General features: G+C 38.7%; 1 protein-coding gene across 4 annotated transcripts; it reads right to left on the bottom strand.

Annotated features, from left to right (window-relative positions):
• Window positions 1-43: 43 nt before the first annotated feature.
• DARS2 (aspartyl-tRNA synthetase 2, mitochondrial) lies at window positions 44-27,830 on the bottom strand. Of its 4 annotated transcripts, none has more exons than XM_005217104.4 (18): window positions 27,700-27,830; window positions 27,111-27,268; window positions 26,369-26,468; window positions 25,047-25,113; window positions 23,203-23,304; window positions 22,721-22,816; window positions 21,145-21,268; window positions 19,418-19,464; window positions 17,165-17,271; window positions 16,308-16,377; window positions 15,360-15,539; window positions 13,971-14,078; window positions 11,055-11,117; window positions 7,212-7,364; window positions 4,472-4,690; window positions 4,169-4,279; window positions 2,169-2,244; window positions 44-1,265 (listed from the first exon to the last, which is right to left on the bottom strand). In XM_005217104.4, the coding sequence occupies exons 2-18, from the start codon at window positions 27,226-27,228 to the stop codon at window positions 1,051-1,053; spliced, it is 1,956 nt and encodes a 651-aa protein (XP_005217161.1). In that variant the 5' UTR covers window positions 27,229-27,268; window positions 27,700-27,830; the 3' UTR covers window positions 44-1,050.
• Window positions 27,831-27,924: the final 94 nt, after the last annotated feature.

Genomic DNA, 27,924 nt, shown 5'->3' with positions numbered 1-27,924 from the left:
AATGTCAAGGCAAAAGATAAAGTAGAAAACAATCAAGACCTTATTCACATTTTATAAGTCTTTATTTGTGTCAACAGAATGTGTAAAAAAATGAGTAAATTCCAGTGTTCACTTTTCTACATTTGAGGTTGGTTTAAGGTTAATATTTTCAGTTATAATTGAGGAAAATTTGTTCAGGAATTCATGATTATTTTAAAAAATAGAAATATAAATAATAATGATTAGTGAGATTATTGTTTTCCTTTTTACCATAGATGTCAGTTTTAACCTAAAATTATAAAGTACATAGTATTTTAGTATTTTACATAAAGTATTTTACTTTATATACTAAAGAGTATTCTATTTCCAGGTGCATAATATTTCATTTAAATAATGCCTGAAAGGTTTTCAGAGCATATTTACTCAAGTTATCTTCCACATATATTTATCTCCTAGGATTCTGACAAGAAGAGAGATTCAGGGAAAGTACTATTTATATTTCATATAGGCAGAAAGGGAGGCCAAGAGAGATTTACACAACTTGTGGGGTAAAGCACTGATTAACATTTGTGACCTTTATTTCAGTGATTTTTTTTTGCTTTATGTCGTGTTGCTTCTCACTATATTACATTGATAGTATAAATGTCATTATCCAGGTTATTTTATAGGATTCTTGTGGTGAAGCTGGTTGCACTGACCCCTCCGTCAACTGACCAGTCTAATGGGGCAAGAATTTTTCCACATTTTTACATGTGATTTGACTACCTCTGTCCTAAGAGAACAGTCTACTATCTGAGTATAAAAAATGTGATTAGAAAATACTATGCCTTTATGTTACTCCAACAAAGAGCCATCTTTCACACCTTTCCAAGTAAAAAGAAACTTTAAAAAAGTTCCAAATAATCCCAGCATTGCACGCTATCATGAAAACTGGATACCTTTTATCTGTTTATTCATTGAGGTGAAGAATGTAGCCTGGATTTCTTCCATCGAAAAACTTGAAGTCAGATCTGTGGCCGAACTCCAGATCTGATTTTAGCCTTGGGGAAACAAAGGACAAAATTCAATAGCTCAACTTTCTGAACGGCATGGATGATTCGATGAGCTCTTTTCTGTTTCTGCATCCATTGGCCAGGAGACCTGGATGTGATAGGGCTTCAGTTCCTCAGGAGGGATAGAATCTGGGGCATTGCTCATGAGATCGTGCCCCCGGAAGGATTTGGGGAAGGCTATGACATCTCTGATGCTTGGTGCTCCAGTGACAAGGCACATCAGTCTGTCTAACCCTGTAAAATATAAAGTTGATAACTGAGAACATAATCTAAGGTTGAGGGTGACTTAGTTTTTCTTAAAGGTTGTATAAAACAAATAAGAGCCTTTAATAAGTTGCAGCTAATCACAGTTCCCTGGCCTTTTTAGGGAACTTCTGTTTGAGAGGTTCTTTTATCTCATTGTAGAAAAGTGCTCAGGACTAATATTCACATGTGACTGGGATTAATAGTCACAGCAATTAATGAGACCTTAGCAAGTGCTCACTGAAGGCCTTAAAAAAAATTAGGTACTGTGCACAGGACTCCAAAAACACAGAAGGAGGTCCCTGTTGTTGAGGGCCTACAATCTAGGTAAGCTGCCTAGAACCTCTCACACTTTTCTTGTTTGAAAAAACTAGCAATGTGAGCAACCTGGGCCATCAGAAAGGCACTGGCATATTCCTAATTTCACATAAGCTGAATACTGTGGAGCAGTACTTTTCATACTCCAATGAACGTGTCTGAGCTTCCAGGGAAGTGAGCAATATTGACTTAAGACTTGTCTAGTTTTATTCTATTAAAAAACATTTTCAAATGCAAATTATCAGTTAACTTTTATCTTTATAACTGGTTAAATATATTTTAAAAAATATATCATCAGGGAATCGCCTGGTGGTCTAGTGGTTAGGACTCCACGCTTTCATTGCTCAGACCGGGTTCAATCCCTGGTCTGGGAACTAATATCCCACAAGCCACACAGCATGGGCAAAAAAATATCAAAATGAAAAACACCAAATTCTTTTAGAACTCTTGGGCTCACCTCATACCCTCTTTACTCCTCCACTTCCCCAACCCCACCCTTCCTCATAAACTGAGAGCCCAAATTTGACACTTAGGCAATGGATTGAAACAAGGCTTAAAAAAGGATAGATTGTTTACCTAAGGCAATTCCTCCATGAGGGGGCGCCCCATAATCTAAAGCCTGGAGCAGATGGGAGAGCAATTTCACATCTTCCTGAAATTCAAAAGATAATTTAAATACATACTGAGGGCCCACTAGGTGCCAGAATAATATAATTAGTTGCTAAAGGGAAAATAAAAGTTGAATTTAAAAAGTACCTTTAGAGGCCTATATTTAGCAAGAGAATATGACAAATCAGGGGTACTATAACATGCAGAGAAATGCCTGGGGCTCAGTAAATGCAGCTATTATGCTGATAATGCAGACAGAGTTAAGACCAATTAAGGACATGAGATGTGGCCTCAGAAAAAGGGTGAAAAGGAGGACCTGGTCTTGTCACATGGGCTAAGAGGTGAGGTTATCAGGAAGGCAACAGTGCAGATGCTGCCAGAAGATAAGACAGCTTGTGGGCCAACAAGAGGCTGCTGGATCTGATGACCACGGGCAAGATAGCTTTTATGGGCAATGCCTGTGGAAGTGTTGCAGCTGTGTCTGAAATGGGTCCCCAACCAGACTACAGGTCACAATCAAGTCGGGGAAACTTCAAGGAACAAATGTCCAAATCTCACATCTAGAGCTTTTTTATTTTAATTGGTCTGCTGAGGAAAAGTGAGTGGTTTTCTTGTTTTGTTTTTAATGCTTTACCGGTGATTCTGTTCTAATGTGCACAAGGGCCGAGAGGCACTAGGGTGAATGAAGAGAAGAAGTTCAAGCAATGTATTCTCACTGACATTTTGAGAAGCTTGAAAGGAATGAAGAAAAAACAGAAGTGGTTTCCCACTAGTGGGAAACTAGCGGTTAGGGGTTTTGACTTAAGAGGAGAAAAGTTAAGGGAGTTTGTAAAGTTTTTAAAGCTAGAGTGTTCTGAGTTCTCCAATGCTGTTCCCAAAGTTCCTCAATCTCAAATAACCCACTCCACAAAGTGATCTTTTAGGATCAGACTCTCTTGGACTTCCTGGACCAAAGATTTCCAAGGATTTCTTGGGCCTCCTGAAATCCATCCTAGCCTCCTGAAGAGTCATCAACAAACCACAGATTCTTAGGCTTGCATCTATATAGACTCTTCTGAAAATTCTGATTAACCCACTCTCCGTCATTATCATTAAAATCTACCCCACCTCAAATACTAAGTGACATAAAATTCTTTCAAATCACTCTCCTTTTCTCTAGCAGTATCAATATTTTCAGGACTCCCCTGGTAGTCCAGTGGTTAAGATTCTGTACTTCCACTGTAGGGAGCATGCGTTCGATCCCTGGTTGCAGAACTAAGATCTTGCATGCCCTGTGGTGTGGCCAAAACTGCACCCCCCCACTCCCCCAAAACAACACAATTTTCAGCCACTTCAGACTGCATCCATTTTGGAGCAGTGCCGTGATTAGGAGGTTGGGAGCTTGGGTTCAAGAGCAACCCTGCCTGGGCCTGAATCCTGGCGCTGCTTGTTTCTGTGCTATGTGACTTTAGGCTAGGTTCATTAATCTGTTTATCTTTAAAATAAGTAGAATAAGGGTCTTAATTTAAAAAGTAAGTGTGAGGGAACTACCCTGGTGGTCCAATGGTTAAGAATTTGCCTTGTAACACAGAACATGTAGGTTCAATCTCTGGTTGGGGAATTAAGGTCCCACATGCTGCCGAGCAGCTAAGCCCTTGCACCACAAGTACTGAGCCCATGTGTTCCAGAGCCCATGCCTAATGACGGAGAGTAGATAACTATAGAGTCCACAGCTAAGCTGACACAAAAGAAATAATTGTGAGGATTCAGTGTGTCCATGCATATAAGGTACTTAAACAGTGCTTGACATATAGTAGTCACTAAAAAATACCCATTATTTTAATTTATTTTTCAAAGTCTAACACTAAAGGTAGAGAAATAAGCTGACACTATTCTGTAGCTAGTGAATCCTCCATTCATGACAAATTTTAACAAAACAGACAAATATTAGGGTTTTAAAAAAAGGCCAGGTTAGAAGATGATGTTACCTTTAGTACTGTGTCCAGGACGTAATGCTGAAGCTCTGAATTATGAATTCGGATAGAACCACCTCCTATCTCATTGCCGTTTAAAACCAAGTCATAGTGTTGGCTACGGACCTAGAAGATTCAAAGAGCCTTTGTGTTAGAGAAAAATCTCTGGTTTTCTGTTCTGTAGGTTGAAGAAACTGTAGCTACTTAGGGACAATGGCTCAAATCTGACAATTTCTTCTGGGGCTTCTGGAACTGGGTCAGACCATGAAACCTGAAGTTTCCGTATTTCCGTTTAATTTGGAAGTATAGCTATCATACCTTGTGGGGCTCAGTGTAAAGAAGGTGAATGTCACTCGGATGGGGAGCAGTAAATGGGTGGTGGGCTGACTCCAGCTCTTGGGGATTTTCCTCCTTGGGAAGGAAGAGGGGGAAATCCACCACCCAAAGGAAAGAGAACAGAGCGGGGTCACGAAGCACCACTCCTCTTGCTTCTAGAAGGTCAGCACACTCCAGTCGTAATTTTCCCATCAAAGAGCACTGCAAACAGAAGATACAAACGTTAACTGCTGTAACAGAACAGGCAGCAAATGACACATGTGGATTCTAAAGCCAGGCCTTTCTCTGAGAAGTGAAAGTCGCTCAGTTGTGTCCGACTCTTTGTGACCCCATGGCCTATTCAGTCCATGAAATTCTCCAGGCCTGAATATTGGAGTGGGTATCCCTTTCCTTCTCCAGGGGATCTTGCCAACCCAGGGATTGAACCCAGGTCTCCCGCATTGCAGGCAGATTCTTTACCAGCTGAGCCACAAGGGAAGCCTAAGAATACTGGAGTGGGTAGCCTTTCCCTTCTCCAGGGCATCTTCCGGACCCAGGAATCGAACCGGGGTCTCCTGCATTGCAGGCAGATTCTCTATCAATTGAGCTATCCAATTTACAGACGAGACACTCTCTGCCTCTCAGAAGAGAAGGATCTGAGGATGATTTGCGACATTGCTGAGGATGATGGCCACACTCAGCAGATTTGGTGAGTATTTGCTAACACAGTGACTTGAGAACACAGGTACCAGAGCTTGATTAACATAGGTCTGTATCTCAGTTTGGCTACTAACTCCTGTGCACCTTTTCCCATAGTAAAATGGAGATAAAATATCTACTCTAAAGACTGTTGTGAAGATCAAGTCAGATAAGCTCTGTAATATGAACCAGCCATTATGATGAGTATTTCCTTACTGTGCCTGAAGGATTGTGGGGAGGAGCTGATGAGAGGCTGTATACACTTAACATTCAATAAATGTTGGCCATTATTAGAGAGACAGTATGGGTTAGAGGTTACATTAAGAGTGAGACTTCTGGAAACAGATTTTGTGGGTTAGAAGTCAGGGTCCTCCACCTCCTAGCTGTGTGAGTGTGAACAAATTCTTAACCTCTGTGCCTCAATTTTCATAAATGAATTAATTTAAAAAATGACTGTGGTTTCAAAAAAAGTTGTAATTAAATAGCTTTCTTCACTCTTACTGCAGGGAAAGGGAAGGGTAGTAGATTAACTTAGGCTTGTAGATGAACCCTGAAACTATTCCTTTGGAAGAAATAATGATAAATAAGTACAGCACAAATATAAATTAGTAGAATAAACTTGATAAAGTACAAATTAGGCACTATAAAGATATACTATAGTGCAAGGATGACTTTTTATCATGCTTGACATTTACTGTATATTTAGTATATTTTCTTTCTTTTTCTTGGCTGTGCCATGTGGCATCTGGGATCTTAGTTCTCCAACCAAAGACTGAAACTGGTTCCCATGGGGTGGAAGCACAAAGTCTTAACCATGGGGCCACCAGAGAATTCCCTACAGTATATTTCTTTTTAAGTATTTCTTTTTATTTTTTGGCTGCATGGGACATGGGATATTAGTTCCTCGATAAGGGACTGAACCCATACCCACTACATGCATAGAGTCTTAATCACTAGCCCATCATGGAAGTCCCCCCCCGCCACATTATATTTTCAATATTCATGTTTGAGTTTTATACCACACTTTGTATATTTTACAATGAGGGCACAATACAGTCCATAGGGTCACAGAGTTGGACACAACTGAAGCGACTTAGCATGCACACACAAACCACACTTTGTATATTTTACAGTGATCTCTAAAGTTAAATCCACTGTTCCATGTATCTCCTGAAGAATGGTGATTTAGCCAGTGTGTGGCAGCGTGTACCACCTGCCAGGTGCTGCTCCTGAGGAAAAAGGATTCTGTTTCAGCTAAGTAGGACCAGGAGTGTCTGCCAACCCAGCAGCCCTTCAGCAGTCTGATCCGTCCCTTCACATTTTCAGAAATGCATTCTGTACAAAAGTTTGGGACTACCAACTTTTCTTAATCTGCGAAACTTCAAAACTGAAAAATTTTTTCACAGTTGTACAATGAGTATCAATAGCCCTCTCTCCACCTAAGTGGCTTTCCTAATCAGCCAAATCTAATCTGTGTGAGCAATGCCAATGGAGGCTGGCAGATGATGCAAAAACTATAGTTTTTACATAATGCATTATAAAATGCCAAAAGACATTTATTAATATAAAAACTGGCCTTCTCTATTGGCGCACTGGATAAGAATCCACCTGCCAATGCAGGGGACACATGGAACTTTATCAATAAGACCAGAATCCTGGTCTGGGAAGATTCCACATGCCATGGAGCAACTAAGCCTGTGCACAACAACTACTGAGCCCGAGCTCTACAGACTGCGAGCAGCAAGAACCAAGCCTGAGTGCTGCAATTACTGAAGACTGCACGCCCCAACTGTATGCTCCACAAAAAGAGAATGCTGTGCAATGAGAAGCCCCTAGTGGCTACAACTAGAGAAAAGCCCATGCAGCAACAAAGACCCAGTGCAGCCAAAAATCAATAAAATTATAAAACATATATATAAAACCATGCGGAGCAGCTCCATTTTATGAAATTAACAGTCAATTTCAAGTATGTACGATACACATAGGAGAAGAGAGGCATCATTCAACACCAACAGCACAGAAGCCTGGAGGTAATTTTTCTTACTGCTTTCTTGTGCTCTCCGGCAGTGAGCAGGACCACGTCCTCCTCTTGGGTCTCCAACAGTTTGACGAGTCCCAAGCCTTGCTCCTCCATTATGAACTTAGCAACTGGAGAATTCCAGTTTTCATTGGTTTTCAGGAATATAGGTAAGACTTCCTGATAAAGAAAAAGACTTACAGTTTTTAAAAAGCAGGGGTGATTTATTTTTCCTGTAGTACAAAGATTTCTTGTCTCCAAAAGAAAAAGAAGAGGTTATCTTGAGATTATCTCTATTTCCTCCTTGATACTAAAGGAATCTGAAAAGTAATCTCACCACAACGAAAAAAAAAAAACAAAAAAAAAGAAAAAGGAAAGAAGGATGGGAAGGGATGCCAGCAAATAAGAGATTCGTGAAAATTTTTGGCAGGTTGCATGTGAGTGAAATAGGAATGACCAAAGAAGCAAGATGAAGGAAACTCTAGCCTAGAGAACACTGGAGCAGCTTCAGCACAAGAAGGAATTGATATGGCCTAACACGTGGATCGGAGAAGGCAATGGCACCCCACTCCAGTACTCTTGCCTGGAAAACCCCATGGACGGAGGAGCCTGGTAGGTTGCAGTCCATGGGGTCGCTAGAGTCGGACCTGACTGAGCGACTTCACTTTCACTTTTCACTTTGATGCACTGGAGAAGGAAATGGAAACCCACTCCAGTGTTCTTGCCTGGAAAATCTCAGGGACGGGGGAGCCTGGTGGGCTGCCGTCTATGGGGTCACACAGAGTCGGACACGACTGAAGCGACTTAGCAGCAGCAGCAGCAGCAACACGTGGATAAACCCCTATCTTCATCCCATATAAGGAACAAGCTCACTTCTGTCCCCTGCCCGCCCTGTCCCCATCCTCCAGTGAACAAACAATTAAGGGAAACTGTCGTTTGTTCTTGCTCCCCTCTGTTGCAGCAGGGGCCCCAGTAAAGAATTGCCTGAATTTTTTTTTTTTTTTTTAAAGAAGGAACTGATCTCACCCTGCAAAATTCTGAGGCACAGGGCCGCCGGGAAACAGGCAACCATCTTGCTGCTCACTCGAAAGTAAACCTAACCATTTACATAGGGCCCTTTAAACAGCTTTTGAAATAGCTCATTCTTAAATATGTGTAACTAATAATCACTACATATTGAATAAGCTATAGCATTAAAAAAAAAAAAGACCCCTAAGGAAAGAGATAATTTAGGGACCAAAAAAAACTTGAATCTTCAAAGGTATTAAAAAAGATACTTTATCAATAAAACCAGAATAAAATGCAAAGAAGCAAGCAAGAACTAATAGGATATAAAAATATGACTACTTAAATTTCAACAGGAGAGCTGAAGAAATCTTCGTGAAAGAATAAAAAAGACAAAATGATGGAAAGGACATGAAAACAAAAGAGACAGGCAAGTTACAAAGAGAGGTCTTAAGCTTCATATTTAAAAGGCCCCTCAAAGTGTGCAACACACGGAATGTTACTTCCATGTCTTGGTTATTGTAAATAGTGCTGCTGTGATCACTGGGGTGCATCTATCTTTTCAAACTAGAGTTTTCCTCTTTTCTAGGATATGCCAGGAGTGTGATTGCTAGATCAAATAGTTAACTCTATTTTTAGTTTTTTAAGGAAAAAAACTCCATACTGTCCTACATATTGGCTGCATCAATTTACATTCCCACCAACAGTGTAGGAGAGTTCCCTTTCCTTCACATCCTCTCTGGCTTTTATTGTTTACATAGACTTTCTGATGATGGCCATTCTGACTAGTGTGAGGTGATATCTCATTGTAGTTTTGGTCTGCATTTTTCTAATAATTGGTCATCTGTATATCTTCTTTGGAGAAATGTCTACTTAAGTTTTCTGCCCAGTTTTTGATTGGGTTCTTTGGTTTTTTGATATTCAGTTGTATGAGCTGTTTGTAAACTTGGAAAATATGCTCTTGGTGGTCACATCATTTGCAAATATTTTCTCCCAGTCCATAGGTTTCCTTTTTGTTTTGTTTATGATTTCCTTTACTGAGCTAACGCTAGTAAATGTGGCCAGGTCCCATTTGGTTGTTTTTACTTTTATTTCTTTTGCCTTGGGAGGCTGATCCAACAAAGAATTGCTACAATTTATGTCAGAGAAAGTTTTGCCTATGTTTTCTTCTAGGTGTTTAAAGGTGTCATGTCTTATATTTTAAACATTCAAGCCATTTTGAGTTTACTTTATTTTGGTGTGACAGTATGTTTGAAGTGTGTTTTTACATGTGACTGTCCAGCTTTCCCAATACCACTTGCTGAAGAGACTGGGTAGTCCATTTTCAATCCATGGAGTTTATATAGTTATGATCAGTGAGTATGTAATTCTGTATTCTCCTTTTCTTACAGATCATTATAACCTGAACATTTCCCCTACATTACAAACTTCAAAAAGGAACTTTAATATTTATTTCCTTAATTCTTCCTTAATTAAACCACTCCCATATGATTTCATTTTATTCCTGTAAATAATACTGAGAGGGTAACAGGCAGGAAGGCCAGGGGTCTCCAACAAGTGTCAGACATTTTTATCTTTCTTAAGTGGCAGGAGGAAAAAAACCTAGTGATATTTTTTTCCTTCTCTATACAAATTTAAAAGGAGGTTTCTCTTAAAATACTGTGTTGCCATAATGACACCTGGTTGCACCTGAAGTTAACTATTCTCAAACCTTGAGATAACCAATGCATTTTTCTATGGAAATATTTGTCTTAAGCTATGCTAATGTGTTATGCATTTATCCCAAACTCTGTCTTCAAGTCGGTTCTCTCATGGCTCAGAACCTACTTGAAAAACCAGTATGTTATACTCAGATATCGTCGCCCTAATCTATGTAAACGAAACTATTTGTATGGTAATCTGTCCTTCTACAAGATTCAAGTTAATCATTTTATGGCCCAGGATGAACCATTTGGTGCCAAGATTATCCCAAAATGCATATTATGGGTTAGGGGCCTGGTGCCATTCTGAGTTTTAAGACATTCCTTTCTTTCATTAACAGACTGCTAGTGACTATATAACATCCAGCTGAAGACTAGCAGCTGGGTACTCTTTCTGCCCCCTTCTGATGCCTATGTCAGAAGCTTTCTCTATCTCCTTTATACTTTAATAAAACTTTATTACACAAAAGCTCTCAGTGATCAAGCCTCGTCTCTGGCCCCGGATTGAATTCTTCTCCTCTGGCGGCCAAGAATCCCGGCGTCTTTTCATTCAACAACAACCTTTCAATACTGTCTATAAGTGTCCTCATATCCAAGATCCTTCCTTTAAGGTATAGAAAATTACTGACTCAAAGAGCATGACTATTTTTAAAGTTATTGATTCCAAAATGATCGAGGCAATTCATACTTCCAGTGACAGTGTAAGAATGCCCATTTCCTGCTCCTTTTCATCTAGATTTTAGTGTTACCGTTCACCAAGCCAAGAACACAAAATATTTCTAAGGACAGGTATATTCAGAATTTAAAAAAAGGGTATGGGAAGAATAATGAATATTGGCTTTCTTTCACACTAACCATGCTTCATTTAAACCTTGGGCCCATTAAACCTTGGGCTTTATTTAATCTTCCCAACTGCATTAAAGTACTATTATTTATTTTAAAAGGCTATGGTTGAAATTTGCATTCTGATTAATGGTAAATTCATCTAAGTTGGAGTCTTGGAGTTATATCCAGGGGTAAGATTAACTTTCAAAAGAAAAAGAAGAAAAGTAGAAGACTGATCTGAAATAACAAACCTCTCAAGACTAATGATAGCATAAGAGTACAAGCAATTAATAGTTAAAATATTGAATCCCTAAAAGAAAGGAAAAAACCTGCTCCTTACCTCATTAAAATGGTCAGCTGCAAATTTTCTAATGGATTCAATGTCCTTCCTTTTCAAATATTTCTGATGAAAGAAAAAGTAAATTCATCAATATGATAGCCTCACAAACATGTCAATGAAATGGGAAAGAAATATATTTTGTGTCTTTCCATTATAATATAAGGTTCAATAAAGATTTAATTTCTATTGTCAAATGACAAAATTTTAAGGCTTGTTTCAGGTGTATTCTTTCTAATTATGCAGGTCTCAATGGAAACAGCTGTGAATGTATTCCACAGAAGACTGTGCATACATAATATGTTCAAAATGTATCTTTACAACTGAATTGTGAAAGATCAACAAAATCAATAAGAAGGCTTGGAATTTGATTATTTCAGGTCACTTAAAATTCTTTATATCTTATTTCTTTAAATTATCCCAATGTGTTTCTAAGTGAGATACTATGGCTCTCATCATCAGTAATACTCATGGAGCTCAGGTACGGGAGATATAAAGAGGTTTACATGGCTCATGACCCTTCTAATCTACCTGGGAAAGAATGGATATACTCAAATTGGGATAAATAATATCAAGCAATATATGTTATACTGAGCTTACCTGGACACATTCAATATATCTGGACTAGAGTATGGGCACCAAATTACTTTCCACTGAACATATGAAGTGAATAAAAAGTAATGGTACTGAATTCTTATACTCATTTTAAATATACTAATATGCTTATATATTCAACTGAGTAGTCTTTCAAAATAGTCATCCTATTCAAAATACATTTGGAATTCCTCTTCCTAAATTATTTCCAAAGCAGATGTGCTAACTACATAAAAAAGACACGTCCCATTACTAAAGAGCCCATGCTTAACCAACCCAACAATTCTCCTACTCTCATTTCCACTCCTTTTGCTTTTCATAGCTCCACCTCCTTTCTCTTCCCATTATTAATACAATAGATCCCAGAGCCTCAGAAAACCCGAACCAACAAGCAATGGCTATGCTAAAATTGATACAGAACTGGGAGCCTTTGGACAAACTGAGGCTGGAAACAGAAAAATAATCCCAAAGGAAGTACAGAACTTTACAGCATTAAAAAGAAAAATAAAAGCACTAGACCTTGAGAGTGTAAACTCAAATTCATAAGGTTTTATCATTCTCTCCTTATAGTTCTAGAGACACTCAGTTCAGTTGCTCAGTCATGTCCGACTCTTTGTGACCCCATGGACTGCAGCACGCCCGGCCTCCCTATCCATCACCAATTCCCAGAGTTCACCTAAACTCATGTCCATTGAGTCGGTGATGCCATCCAACCATCTCATCCTCTGTTGTCCCCTTCTCCTCCTGCCCTCAATCTTTCCCAGCATCAGGGTCTTTTCAAATCAGTCAGCTCTTTGCATCAGGTGGCCAAAGTATTAGAGTTTCAGCTTCAACATTAGTCCATCCAGCGAACACCCAGGACTGATGATCTCCTTTAGGATGGACTGGTTTGATCTCCTTGCTGTCCAAGGGACTCTCAAGAGTCTTCTCCAATACCACAGTTCAAAAGCATCAATTCTTTGGTGCTCAGCTTTCTTTACAGTCCAATTCTCATATCCATACATGGCTACTGGAAAAACCATAGTTTTGACTAGACGGACTTTTGTTTGCAAAGTAATGTCTCTGCTTTTTAATATGTTGTCTAGGTTGGTCATAACTTTCCTTCCAAGGAGTAAGCGTCTTTTAATTTCATGGCTGCAATCACCATCTGCAGTGATTTTGGAGCCCAGAAAAACAAAGTCAGCCACTGTTTCCACTGTTTCCCCATCTATTTGCCATGATCTTCGTTTTCTGAATGTTGAGCTTTAAGCCAACTTTTTCACTCTCCTCTTTCACTTTCATCAAGAGGCTCTTTAGCTCTTCTTCACTTTCTGCCATAAGGGTAGTGTCATCTGCAAATCTGAGGTTACTGATATTTCTCCCAAGCAGTCTTGATTCTAGCTTGTGCTTCATCCAGCCCAGCAATTCTCATGATGTACTCTGCATATAAGTTAAATAAGTAGGGTGACAATATAGAGCCTTAACGTACTCCTTTTCCTATTTGAAACCAGTCTGTTGTTCCATGTCCAGTTATAACTGTTGCTTCCTGACCTGCATACAGATTTCTCAAGAGGCAGGTCAGGTGGTCTGGCATTCCCATCTCTTTCAGAATTTTCCACAACTTATTGTGATCCGTATAGTCAAAGGCTTTGGCATAGTCAATAAAGCAGAAATAGATGTTTTTCTGGAACTCTCTTGCTTTTTCTATGATCCAGCAGATGTTGGCAATTTGATCTCTGGTTTCTCTGCCTTTTCTAAATCCATCTTGAACATCTGGAAGTTCACAGTTCATATATTGCTGAAGCCTGGCTTGGAGAATTTTGAGCATTACTTTGCTAGCGTGCGAGATGAGTGCAATTGTGTGGTAGTTTGAGCATTCTTTGGCATTGCCTTTCTTTGGGATTGGAATGAAAACGGACCTTTTCCAGTCCTGTGGCCACTGCTGAGTTTTCCAAATTTGCTGGCATATTGAGTGCAGCACTTTCACAGCATCATCTTTTAGGACTTGAAACAGCTCAACTGGAATTCCATCACCTCCACTAGCTTTGTTCATAGTGATGCTTTCTAAGGCCCACTTGACTTCACATTCCGGGATGTCTGGCTCTAGGTGAGTGATCACACTATCCTGATTATCTGGGTCATGAAGATCTTTTTTGTATAGTTTGTGTATTCTTGCCACCTCTTCTTAATATCTTCTGCTTCTAAAGACACTATTAGACTCTATATGACAAATTACATTTTTATTTAAAGAGAATGTTTCTCTCTGAAGCTTAAACATGCCAATGTTGAACATATTTACTTCCCAAATACAGATTCTAGAGAAGACATAGAATTGGCTCCACTTACTGCTCCTTTACGGATACATATGGCTTTGACAGTTCCTTGGGGTTTACTAAGGGCATCTTGGAGAAATCCAACTTCTGTGTTTCTGAACATGTCACTGATATCTACAATCTGGAAAATAGAACAGAAGAAGGTAACTCAACGTGAGGTCATTTTTATCACAAAACCTTTTACAAACAAGATTTTAAAGAGGAGAATAGATCTTAACATTTACAGAGCACGTTCATCCAGTGTTTACTGCAGGTTGGGCACCATAAAAATGTTAAGGTACTAATGTATCAGTAATAGTTCATTTCATCTGTACAATGAGAGTATGAGGTAGGCCCTCTTATTATCCCCATTTAATAAAGAGGAAACCAAGGCACAAAGAAATGACTTGCCCAAGATAACACAGCCAGTAAGTAGCAGAGCCAGAATTTAACTTAGGCAGCCTAACTTAAGAAGAACGACCATTTCATATTACAAAAGAAACAAGGAGTAGTTAACCTGGCTGCTGTAAGCAGGTAGGTATAACTTTTTCTGTTACATTTTTTTCATTATAAGAATTAAGTGCTGCCTATTTGTGGACCAGGCAGAATTCAGTTTCTAAGGAATCTACACTGAGAACCAAGATAAATGTCATCAGCATTACAGCAATGAAGAACTGTTGCTCTCTAAGAGAAAATAAAAAGTGGCTTCCTAAGGGAAACTGCTCTGCGAATAAACATTTCCCATGTTTGAGCTCTTTATAGACCAGGGAAAGAGAATAAATAACCCTTAATCATTTGCCTTCCAAGTCCATTTTAGCTTAAGAAAAATTCAAGAGGAAAGAGTAAGTTTTTTTTTCTTTCAAGTTACCATTCACATCCATATAACTAATAACTTGTCAGTAGGAAAAACCTTGCTCTTGAAAATGGATCTTGGAACACAGTAGATAGAGAAAAGGTATTGTAATGTTGCTGCTGCTGCTAAGTTGCTTCAGTCGTATTCGATTCTTTGCGACATCATAGACGGAAGCCCACCAGGTTCCCTCGTCCCTGGGATTCTCCAGGCAAGAACACTGGAGTGGGTTGCCATTTCCTTCTCTAGTGCATGAAAGTGAAAAGTGAAAGTGAAGTCGCTCAGTCGTGTCTGACTCTTCGTGACCCCATGGACTGCAGCCTACCAGGCTCCTCCGTCCATGGGATTTTCCAGGCAAGAGTACTGGAGTGGGGTGCCATTGCCTTCTCCGATTGTAATGTTAACATGCTATTATTCTCTCTTGCTGTCGCTGGGTAACAACAAAAGTAACAAGCTAAGGGAACAGCAAAAAATATGATACAACAGTGTAACTGGTTGTAAAGGTTAAAGTGGTTCAAAATTGACTACAGGACCATTTGGGGGCAGAGTCCTGGGAAAAGTGAAGAAAAGTACCTTCATCCCAAAGCGAGTGTCAGGTTTATCGGTTCCATAGCTGGCCAGTGCCTCAGCAAAAGGCATGGAAGGAAAAGGGACCACCAGAGGATCTTTGTCACTGGGCCACGAATACTGGAGCAAGCCCTCAATTAGACTCTGGACGCCCGTCTGGTCTACAAAGGACATCTCTATGTCGATCTGAAACCGAAACAACATACGGAAACTAACTTGAAGAGCCACCGTATTAATAAAGACATACACAGTTATGTATTCCTCTTGTTTCAAATTACCATTGGATTCTGTTCTTACTACGTGGGGGAGCAGGTTAAATATTGTAGTATGTCTGTTTTGTGCCAGGCCCTGTGCTAATGCTCTACATACATCCAACTGTTAGTGCCCACAACTATCCCATGGCTGAAGGCTCAGAGAGGCTAAGTGACTTCTGAGTGTGTGCAGTTAAACTGTATTTGATCTTAATGTCTGTCCATCTCTAAATCTTACGGCTTTTGTGCTTCACCTACACTGGTTAATATGATATAACATAGAAACTAAATCATAATAGCTTTGTTCACACTGACTAGATCTGTTTACAGATTAAATGTCAACACGAGAAATTGTTGGTTTTAGTGCACAAGAGATTTTTTTAAAAGAACTTTATCATATCATGATCATTGAAACACTTTAGGAATCTGTTCATCCTTAGTTTATGACCATATTCTTTTTCTTTTAATTTATTTTTTAATTGAAGGATAATTGCCTTACAGAATTTTGTTGTTTTCTGTCAAACATCAACATGAGACCATATTCTTTGTAAATGGATCAAAAATTAAATAATTAATGCCTTAACTACAGGTTGGTTTAATTAAATATCTGATAGATAAATGGAATGAGAAGAAAGTATAATTTCTGTCCACATTCTTGGGTGTAGCAAGGCTGAATCAATAAGAGGCGAATGAATATAAGTACCTGAGTAAATTCAGGCTGTCTGTCTGGTCTTGAACCTTCGTCTCGGTAACATCGGGCAACCTGAAAATATCTACAATTGGAAAACAGCATTAATTCAGTCAGGATTCTAGAAACACACACACACTTTCCCCTAATAGTTCCTGGCAATGTAGGCTATGAAATAATACTACTACTAAAGCAACGCAAGAAACTGTAAAATCCTTAAGATGCTCTAACCTACTCCGACATATGGTTGACCCACGAGAAGTTAACTACTCTGTATATTTTCTTAAAAACATACAATGGCACCTTTGGATGTCCAAATATTAGACTGACACACAGGACAGTCCATGCTTCTTTATATACATACTCTTTTGCTTCAGCCAAACTGAAATACCCACTGCTCCATGAGTACACTTGAGCCTTCCTGGGCTATGCTGTTCCAACTTTCATTTTCACCTGCTGAAATGCAGCTCTGTCCCAGAAGGCCTAGATCACAAAGTTTTTAATGATATTCCCCAAAACAATATAATTTCCAACTACTTAAGGCAACCAGTCTGCAACTCTCAGCATACTTATTTTTGGTTTACGTCACACTTGGTTTTATTATCCTGTTTTGTCTTAGATTCATCAGCTCAAGAGCAAAACCTATTCTTTTTTGTTTTTAACCCCTTGTCCCATCTATTAGCATAGAACTTTGTACATAATGGACACCGAATAAATCTTTACATAATAACTACACGTTTTTAGGGTATTTTACAAGTATTTTCCAAACTCTCATACATTTTCGAAACTTCTTTTGAAAGATTAGACAATTTTGTGTTTCCTTTCCCCTCTTTCCCTTTTTTCTGACCACTGCTAGCATAAAGAAAGCTCACCTGTCTAGACCACCAACCATCAGAAGCTGCTTAAACTGTTGAGGACTCTGAGGGAGAGAATAAAACTTCCCAGGTTCCCTGGATGGTATTACAAACTCTTTTGCACCCTTTGAATGAGAGAGAGGGAGTGCAGAAATATTATTAAAAAAACATATCCAACAACTGGTGGAAGTCGTTCCTCAATGAAATCAACTAAAGAGTAAAGTTCCCACAAATGACAGTTCATTTCTTACTCATCCTTCAGTCCCCAAAAGGTTGGCACATAGTAGGCTTTAAATAATGTTTGTACATATTAAGTATAATAATATTTGTACATATTAAGTATACTTAATATTCAGTTCAGTTGCTCAGTCGTGTCTGACTCTTTGAGACCCCATGAACCGCACGCAGCACGCCAGGCCTCCCTGTTCATCACCAACGCCCAAAGTCCACCCAAACCCATGTCCATTGAGTCGGTGATGCCATCCAACCATCTCATCCTCCGTCGTCCCTTTCTTGTCCTGCCCTCAATCTTTCCCAGCATCAGGGTCTTTTCAAATGAGTCAGCTCTTCACATCAGGTGGCCAAAGTATTGGAGTTTCAGCTTCAACATCAGTCCTTCCAATGAACACCCAGGACTGATCTTTAGGATGGACTGGTTGGATCTCCTTGCAGTTCAAGGGACTCTCAAGAGTATTCTCCAATACCACAGTTCAAAAGCATCAATTCTTTGGTGCTCAGCTTTCTTTATAGTCCAACTCTAACATCCATAATGACTACTGGAAAAACCATAGCCTTGACTAGATGGACCTTTGTTGGCAAAGTAATGTCTCTGCTCTTGAATATGCTATCTAGGTTGGTCATAATTTTCCTTCCAAGAAGTAAGCATCTTTTAATTTCCTTGCTGCAATCACCATCTGCAGTGATTTTGGAGCCCCCCAAAATAAAGTCAGCCACTGTTTCCCCATCTCTTTGCCATGAAGTGATGGGACCGATGCCATGATCTTAGTTTTCTGAATGTTGAGCTTTAAGCCAATTTTTTCCCTCTCCTCTTTCACTTTCATCAAGAGGCTCTTTAGTTCTTCTTCACTTTCTGCCATAAGGGTGGTGTCATCTGCAAATTTGAGGTTATTGATATTTCTCCCAGCAGTCTTGATTCCAGCCTGTGCTTCCTCCAGCCCAGCGTTTCTCATGATGTACTCTGCACATAAGTTAAATAAGCAGGGTGACAATATACAGCCTTGACGTACTCCTTTTCCTATTTGGAACCAGTCTGTTGTTCCATGTCCAGTTCTAACTGTTGCTTCCTGACCTGCATACAGGCTTCTCAAGAGGCAGGTCAGGTGGTCTGGTATTCCCATCTCTTTCAGAATTTTCCACAGTTTATTGTGATCCACACAGTCAAAGGCTTTGGCATAGTCAATAAAGCAGAAATAGATGTTTTTCTGGAACTCTCTTGCTTTTTCGATAATCCAGTGGATGTTGGCAGTTTGATCCCAACTTAGTATTATGCTTTTTGAGATGAATGCCCAATTGTGTTACTAGTTAAAAGTTTTTTGTTTTTTTTAATTTGGAATCCTGTTTATTTATTATTTTTGGCTGTGCTGGATCTTTGTTCTATGTGGTGGTTTTCTCTAGTTGCAGCAATCAGGAGCTAGTCTCCAGTTGTGGTGTGCAGGCTTCTCATTGCAGTGGCTTCTCTAATTGCAGAGCATGGGCTCAGGGTGCACAGGCATCAGTAGGTGTGCTGCATGGGCTCAGCAGTTTCAGTACATGGGCTTAGTTGTTGCGCGGCACGTAGAATCTTTCTGGACCAGTGATAGAATCCGTGCCCCAGCACTGGCAGGCCGATTCTTCACCACGGGACCAGGAGGGAAGTCCAACTAAAAGGATTTTGGGCATCAGTTCCTATGCAAGTAATTCTTAATTGCTTATCTAAACTTAAACTATAATTTTATAAGTCCATGGATTGTATAAATACCAGTGTTTGGAAATGTCAGTTCTTAGTGAACATGTGATTTAGTTTTAAAGAACAAATTCATTATTGATTGGTAGCTATAAAGCTCAATGGAAAGAAAATGATATAGGATTAAAACATTCTGACTAAAAGTATTAACCCATATTATTTTTTCAACTCTAAAAACACCTAGTTAATGTGACCATCCTAAGGCAGTAAAATAAAAGAAATAGAACTAAGGCAATATAAAAGCAAAGTGGTCTAGTTTCATAACCAGCAGGACATTATTAGTAGGCTGACTTAAGGAATATACATACCCCTGGAGTCCTCTTGAATAATGTTGGTGTTTCTACATCCACAAAACCTAAAAAAGAGAGACATGTCAGAATTTAATAGATGGGAATTTACCAAACATGAATTTACCAAGTACTGTCCAACAAATCTGAGGCTACCATTTAATTAGGAATTTTGACTGTAATTGAGTTACCAAGCACATTAATGCTGGTTTCCACCAGTTCAAGAGGGAAGCTGAAGATTTTCTATTCTGTTCATAAAGTTTGTACTCTTGTCCTGAAATAATTCTGTTGACGGATTCTTGTGTATTGAACTGTTCTGGTTTTCCTGTTCTGCTAGCATAGCAAATATAACACAAATATAGTAGAAAAAAGTCCAGGGCTGATTGAAAAGTCTAGTTTCATTCACATGACATTTCTTCTTCTTCTTCTTTTCTTAAATTTTATTTAATTGGCTGCCTCAGGTTTTAGTTTGGGCATGTGGGATCTAGTTTTCTGACCAGAGATCAAACCTAGGCCCCCTGCTTTGGGAGTGCAGTCTTAACACTGAATCACCAGGCAAGTCCCTCATGTGACATTCCTGAGCTCCCAATAAATGATGTGTAAGCATGAGAAACAATTAAGAAAACTTACAGATAAAAACCAAAGGGCTGGTCCACCTCAATGTGATGGGCAATATATAGCCGATATACACAGGCACTATCACCTTGAAAAGTCTATATTTATGACCCAGGTTCCAAATAGGAAAAGGAGTACATCAAGGCTGTATATTGTCACCCTGCTTATTTAACTTGTATGCAGAGTACATCATGAGAAATGCTGGGCTGGATGAAGCACAAGCTGAAATCAAGATTGCCGGGAGAAATATTAATAACCTCAGATACGCAGATGACACCACCCTTATGGCAGAAAGTGAAGAGGAACTAAAAAGCCTCTTGATGAAAGTGAAAGTGGAGAGTTGAAAAGTTGGCTTAAAACTCAACATTCAGAAAACGAAGATCATGGCATCTGGTCCCATCACTTCATGGGAAATAGGTGAGGAAACAGTATCAGACTTTATTTTTCTGGGCTCCAAAATCACTGCAGATGGTGACTGCAGCCATGAAATTAAAAGATACTTACTCCTTGGAAGGAAAGTTATGACCAACCTAGATAGCATATTCAAAAGCAGAGACATTACTTTGCCAACAAATGTCTGTCTAGTCAAGGCTATGGTTTTTCCTATGGTCATGTATGGATGTGAGAGTTGGACTGTGAAGGCTGAGCGCTGAAGAATTGATGCTTTTGAACTGTGGTGCTGGAGAAGACTCTTGAGAGTCCCTTGGACTGCAAGGAGATCCAACCAGTCCATTCTGAAGGAGATCAACCCTCGGATTTCTTTGGAAGGAATGATGCTAAAGCTGAAACTCCAGTACTTTGGCCACCTATGCGAAGAGTTGACTCATTGGAAAAGACTCTGATGCTGGGAGGGATTGGGAGCAGGAGGAGAAGGGGGCGACAGAGGATGAGATGGCTGGATGGCATCACTGACTTGATGGACATGAGTCTGAGGGAACTCCCAGAGTTGGTGATGGACAGGGAGGCCTGGTGTGCTGTGATTGATGGGGTCGCAAAGAGTCGGACACGACTGAGCAACTGAACTGAACTGAACTGAGGGAACTAAATTATGCTTTATGTTACTAAATTATGCTCTGTGTTACTAAATTATGCTCTAGGATAAAACACATGGAAATTATTGTTTCTTTCCTTACCATGTAGATTACAGAGATATTCCCGCATTTTCATGACCATCTGGGATCTCAGTCGCAGGTTATACTGCATTTGGACACTACGCAAATCTAAGTAGCGGTACTGCAAACGAAGAGTCTCTGTTTTCTAAACAAATGTAAAGATTTTTATGTTTAAATATGCTTCAAATGTTAAAATATTTCAAATGTTTCAATCATTAAAAAGGTATTAACTTTAGACACAGACTGAATTTTCAAAAACTTTAGCTCTATCTTTAGCTTCTACCAGTTGTATATACACCAGCATCCTTAATTCTCACAATTTCTAGGCTTGTTACTAGTACAGATTTTACATTTTTCAGGGAACCACACTTCACTGACTGAAATTTACCTACTTTTCTAAACTTGTATCCATTCATTTCCGCCCTCCCTCTTTTTTTCTTTCTTGACCACACCATGGGGCTTATTGAAATCTCCGTTCCCCAACCAGGGATTGAACCTGGGCCATGGCAGTGAAAGGATTCTGGAATCCTAACCACTAGGTCACCGGGAACTCTCTATCCATTATTCATTTTTAAGCCTGGAGTTTGGTCTTGAAAAAATAGAAAAAGTAAAGATTTCAAAGATTATTAAAAAATCAACAGCAGAGCCAAAAACAGCCACGACTTTTCACCTGAATGGGAGAAGTGAAATGAAGGGAACAGAGGACGACGCTACAACTGTACTGGTAGGAACATAACGAGGAGGTCTGCTTATTTTTTAAGATGGTAAATCTTTGCCTCCCTCTTGTGCTGACAACTTTTTTTTAAAAAGTCCTTTCCCCAGAATAGGTTATTTCTTTGATACTAAAATAGAAATAGAAGAACTGTCTGCCACTTCTCTTTTTAAGAGCTTATAGCTGGGGGAAAACTGTACATTTCCTCCCTGCCCCCCCCCCCCCCCCCCCCGCCATAACAAGGTCAACTCTGTACTTATATTGCTTTTTCTAATTAAAATATTAAGTATTGGGAACTCAAATATAAGACAAAGTGGCCATACAATTTAAAAATGTATGTTTTATAGGTTAGTTTACAAATTAGGTATTATACAGGTAGCTATAGATTATTTGTGACAACTGTAGATAATTGTCACAAAGCTGAAAAGTAGCTGGGCTTACATATTCAGGGCTATCTAGCTTTCTCAAAGAATATCCTAAATTAAAGTAATAATATTTGTATGATTTATAAACATTTTATCATTGTTAGAGGCTTAAACTTAACATGTGCATTGCTCAATATATGCCATTTGGCCATTCTAATGGTAGATACAAATTTCCCTACAAAATGTAAAACCATAGCAACAAAAAAACTTGAACAAAATGACACTGAAGTCTTAAAGAGAACCATGTTTCCAACTGTCTGAAAAAACATTCTAGCTTAATGAAATGTTGATATTTAAGAACAGTTTACCAGGAAATTATAAAATTAGAAGAATATTCATGACATAGCTATAACAGAATGCTTAATTTCGTAGAAAAACTTTTTCTTAAAATTCCAAAAACACTTTGCTGGTTACCAGCATTTTCTAGACACTCTGTTTTATTAGTAACAGAAGATGGCACCTTCATAAAGTCCTTAATTTCAAAGGGCAGCTTCTTGCAGGAATTCAGAAGTTTAGCTGTCTTAACTTTGATTTCAATCTCACCTGTTGGCATTTTCTTAAAGAGAGAGAAAAGACCTGTTTTAAAAATCATTCAATCGATCATGTACACAATGAATATTTATGAAATGCAAGCATTTATTTACATATGTAAAACGCATGGGATGCTAATAGTGCATAGTCTAAAACATAAATGTCTGTGTATGACTGATGTTCTTATGCGTCTTTGTGGCTGACGAGCTCATTAACAAATGTCTTAACATGCATATTTATTTAGGTGCTTATGTTCGCAGTGATGATTTTTAAATCTGTAGGTTCATCTGTAGAACCTGCAGAGCTTTAGTGCTAGATATCTAATAGATACACAGTCTCTGTTGCTTGAATGTGTTGATTGTGCAAATGTACACAGGTAAAATTTAAATAGACGGTTTCTAAATTACTAACTGGATTCTTTTGTCCTGGAGGTCGGGAAATTACTGTCCCAGACACTTGCACCACAGATTCCATGGGAGCTTCACATAAAATCTTCTTCACCGAAGCAGCAGACTACAGAGTAAGAGGGAAAAACAGTTCCAACAAACAAGTGAACTTAAAGAACTCTGCAGCAACTAGATTATGGCTTAGAAAAATGTTAATACTCATAGCTTAATTACCATAAATACCAGGGCTGCCGTTAATGACTTTATTAAAGAATTTGGTTAAAAAAAAACACAAAAACTTGATAAATTGAATCCCCATTTTGATGCCATATAACCGAGCATATAAAACTATTAGTTAAGAATTAAATTTGTTTTTCCTTAAGAGAAACTAAGAAGAATGATTAATGCAAACAAGCCCCACATACTTTAAAGGCAACTGTCTCCAAATTTTTTTTCCTTAATAGAAAGTAAGAAGAATGATTAATGCAAACAAGCCCCACATACTTGAAAGGCAACTGTCTCCAGGGTTAAACTTAGGGACAGTTAAATCCAGGAGCAATGAAAGACTTCTCCTAGGTTAGCTATGCTCATTTCTGATATCTGAAAGATAACCCATGACTCTTTACTTAATTCAAACATTAACAGCTGAGTAAATCTTATTTTTCTCAGGCATATAAAAATTTGTAAATATTACCACATTAGAAACCAATTGGCCAAGAAGCATGGCGAGAATTATCTAATTTTAATGGTAATTATTTCTGGAGCAGGTAGTACTTCATATGGCTCAATCTCAAAGGGTACAAACAGATCTACAGTGAAAAGTCTCTCTCCTATCTTTTCCCTCCACCCCTTAATTCCCCTCCTCAACGTTATGTGTCGTTTCAGGTATATTTTGTAACACACACACACACACACAGACACACACACGCCCTTTTAGTACAGATAATATCACTCTACATGCTCTTCTGTATCCTGTTTTCATATCTAACAATACAATTTGGATTTTTTCCCGTATTAGTATATAAAGAGCTTCTTCCAGCTTTTCCTTGCTGTGAGGATGTACGTTAATTTTTATACCAGTCTCTTATTGGGGAATGTCTAAGTTATTCCCAACTTTCAATTAAAAACAATTCAGCAGTGAATAATCTGGTATTATATTTGTGTCATTTTGCATCTATGTTAGTCTGTTTGTAAGATAACTTTAAGATAATTGATTGGAACTGGAATGAATGGTTCAAAGAATGTATGCATTTATGATTTTGATATTGCCAATTGCCCTCCATAGTGCTAGTGCCAACTTGTACTTCCTCCAGGAATGGATGAGCATTTATTTTCCCAAACACTGTGTGTTGTCAATCTAATGCATCAAAAATAACAATTCTGTATAATGTTTTTTTTTGCCATGTTGCATGGCTTGCAGGGTCTCAGTTCTTCAACCTTGGGCCATGGCAGTGAAAGTCTGGAATCCTAACCACTAGGCCACCAGGGAATTCCCCAATTCTGTGCAATGTAATTCACATTTTTCTGCCTATGAGTAAAGTTGGCACATTTTCATATGTCTACAGACATATAAAAAAACGGCCATTTATATCTTCTTTTCTATAGATTTTATGTTCATATTCTGCATTCATATTTCTACTGGATCACTGGTCTTAAAAAAATGTTTTTATTGATTTGTAGAAGCCTTTATGTATTAGAGAAATTAGTCCTTTGTCTGTAACATGAATTGTACATATTTTTTCCCAGTTTGTCATCAGTCTTAATGCTGCTTACAGTAGTTTTAACAAAAACCTCAAGCACACTGATCCAACATGCTTTGTTTCAAAGCATCAAAGAAACTTTCACGTAATAGGAGGACCTTTCTATTACCTCATCCTGGGGAATGACAACTTGAACAAGTCCATGGAAATCTCTTAGGACCAGGAAGATATTTTGCCTGATTAATGAATAAAATGAACATATTAGGATAAAATCTCTGAGACCAAAATTTAAGCAGGCAAAACAAACTAAACAAAAAGCCCATGCAATTTCTCACGTTCTTTTTTTATAATAAATACTGTGCTTCATAGCTATCTATATTCATGCAATTATCTATGTAGGTTATTAAGGAAAAAACACTTTTTTCATTTGCAATATCAACTTTTATTAGCTGTATGTACAGCTTACGAATAATATCCAGATGAGTTATTAATAAAAAGGCAGATTTTTAAAAATTTTATTAGCTTAAGTCTTTATAAGAAAATTTAACTAAATTTGGAAACCTTGCACATATTAAAATCCAAAAGTAATATTTTAGGATATTAGAGACATCTGATTGGTCATTTTTTTAAATGCAGCAATATAAAATCTTACCTTTTTCTAAATATATGACTCAAAGACATGTGTTTGAGCAAACCCTGGGAGATAGTGAAAGACAAGGAAGTCTGGCATGCTGCAGTCCACGGGGTCGACTTAGCAACTGAACACCACCACCAAATATGAGATGCAATCTAAAATTTTCTAAAAGAGGTCTAATACTAACTTAAACCTCTACAAACTATCAAAAGGTCCCCAAATCCCAATATTTTAGCATTCAACCTACATTTCTCACGTTCTTAGTACCAAGAAGAGGTACAGAAAAGCCTCCTCAGATTTTCATTTCAGGAGATAGAAGTCACCAAAGGTATGGGTCAAATATCCACCCAAAGGGGACATATTTTTTAGGAAAGTCACACAATCTATGTATTTTGGAGCTCTTCATTGTGAATTACTGTGCTATTCACATATGTTCTAGAAATAAAGAGCCAAACAACAAAAAAATGGACTCAACAGCAAGGAATCATTGTTCATATTTTTAGGCCTTTCTCTACCTAAATTTAGAATAAAATATGCTTTTTTATGCTATTGATGCTTATCAGCTTACCCAATTACTAGTTCTAGGAACTCTTCAATCTTAGTAAATCTAGAGACATTTCTGTCCTCTGGTAGATCACACTTCATTATTATACGCTTCAACAAATGTTACTGGTACTTACTGAGTGACACTATTTGAGTTTTTCAAAACAAAATAAAACTGAAAACTCAATGACTTCTGAGAATCCTGCAAGAGCTGCAAAGCTTTTATTCTTCTGACGGTTGAAAATTAATAAAGGTTTGAAACTGCCTTGGGAAAACCATCATCATGTGTTCTTACACCACTTGCCTCTATCTACCTTCGGAACTGAATCCATCCACATAAGGTGACTTCTTGGCCTAAGTGAGAAGAACGCAACTCTCCACATGTGTTGGTCCGGGCAACAAAGCTACTGAGTTCTTTTGAAAAAGAGGGGGAAAAAGGCAAGATTAAAAGTATATCATTTGCAAATTTCTGAGAATAGACTCTTAAATCATACCATCTTTGGTATTTCATGTCAATGGATAAAATCTAAAGTTGAAGAACGTAATCAATCACTATTAAAATTGCCTGCAAATATGTCAAAATCCAAGTGAATAACTGTCAATGTAAAATTTTGCCTCCTCTTAAGACTATAAATATTTTTGATCACTCAGTGTTTGCACCGATCTGTTCTTTATAGTGCACATTCTTCCTCAAATGAAGTAAAAGTCCTGGAAATTACAGAAGTTTGTTGGTGCAGTAACTGGTTTTAGTATATGAATCTAGAGTGAAACAGTCACTTGTACACTAGAAAACCCTATTTAAAGTATTCTCAAGTATGCAAGAATATTTTAGGCTTCTTATTTAGGCATCAACTAAATGAACAGACTATTCATGTGATTACTCTACTGGTCTTTTTAAACTTCAGGGGAAAAAATAAAAAAGGAAGAGGGTGAATAATGTGCTCCTATACATAAAGCTAGCCAGTCAAGACTTGTGGGGAAATGGAATAAAGCACTCTGGCTGCAGAGAACAAGAGGCAGTGCTGTTCAGAGGACAAAGTTCCATACTGCATTCACCTGGAATTCTCTGTGAACTCAGTACCATACTTCGGGCGGCAGAACTCCAGATCAACTGGGTGGTCCTTCTGGTGGGTGTGGATAATTCCCCGCACAGTCGACTTAACCAACAGAACATGTTGGAGCCGCAGGATGGTAAAACGCTCAGGAATCTCACGCTGCAGGTGTTGAATGGTGGTCAAAAGTCAGTTTAGGAACTGTAACAAATCCCTTAAAACGCCAGGAGTTCCCACTCTTTTTAATATTGAAGCCCTTGTCCTCTGAACATTCAAATGCTCGTGTAGGTAAACTAGATAAATCTGCAAAGTCGTTGGGGCCTTTGGGGAAAGTGAGTAGGGTAAAGATTTTTTAATACCCTTTCCCCCTTCTCAATGCATCCGTTTGCACTTCTATTAAAGGTAGGCCAGAAGCGACAAGCGAATGACTCCATACAGCAGCGCAAGGCGGGATACCACGACCGTGCAGAGGCAGAAAGGGGCCGGTCAGCAGGCGCACGCCCTTCCCGTCTTTCCACGCTTTCCTGAAGGTTCCCGCGGGCAGAACCGGAAAACAGGGAAGAAATCAACCCCGCATTTCAAACCTCCCAAACCTGTCGGCCGACCTCTAGTCTTCAGAAGGAGGAAAGCAAGCAAATCCACAATGCTTTTAGGGCCTGGAACCACTCATACATGCCACTGAGCGCCATTCACTCCTTAACCCACCCCGCGACGAACCAAAATTACGGTAGAAGGAGTCAACCAATCAGAGCGCGGGGGAGGAGGCAGGGTGTCGTCGCAGCCATATTTACTACGGGAGGAAATTGGAAGGAATGCTT

This window comes from Bos taurus, chromosome 16 (assembly GCF_002263795.3).
Source record: "Bos taurus isolate L1 Dominette 01449 registration number 42190680 breed Hereford chromosome 16, ARS-UCD2.0, whole genome shotgun sequence".
Taxonomy (NCBI): domain Eukaryota; kingdom Metazoa; phylum Chordata; class Mammalia; order Artiodactyla; family Bovidae; genus Bos; species Bos taurus.
Note: the sequence above shows the minus strand (reverse complement) of the source record. Positions and strands in the feature narration are given on the sequence as shown.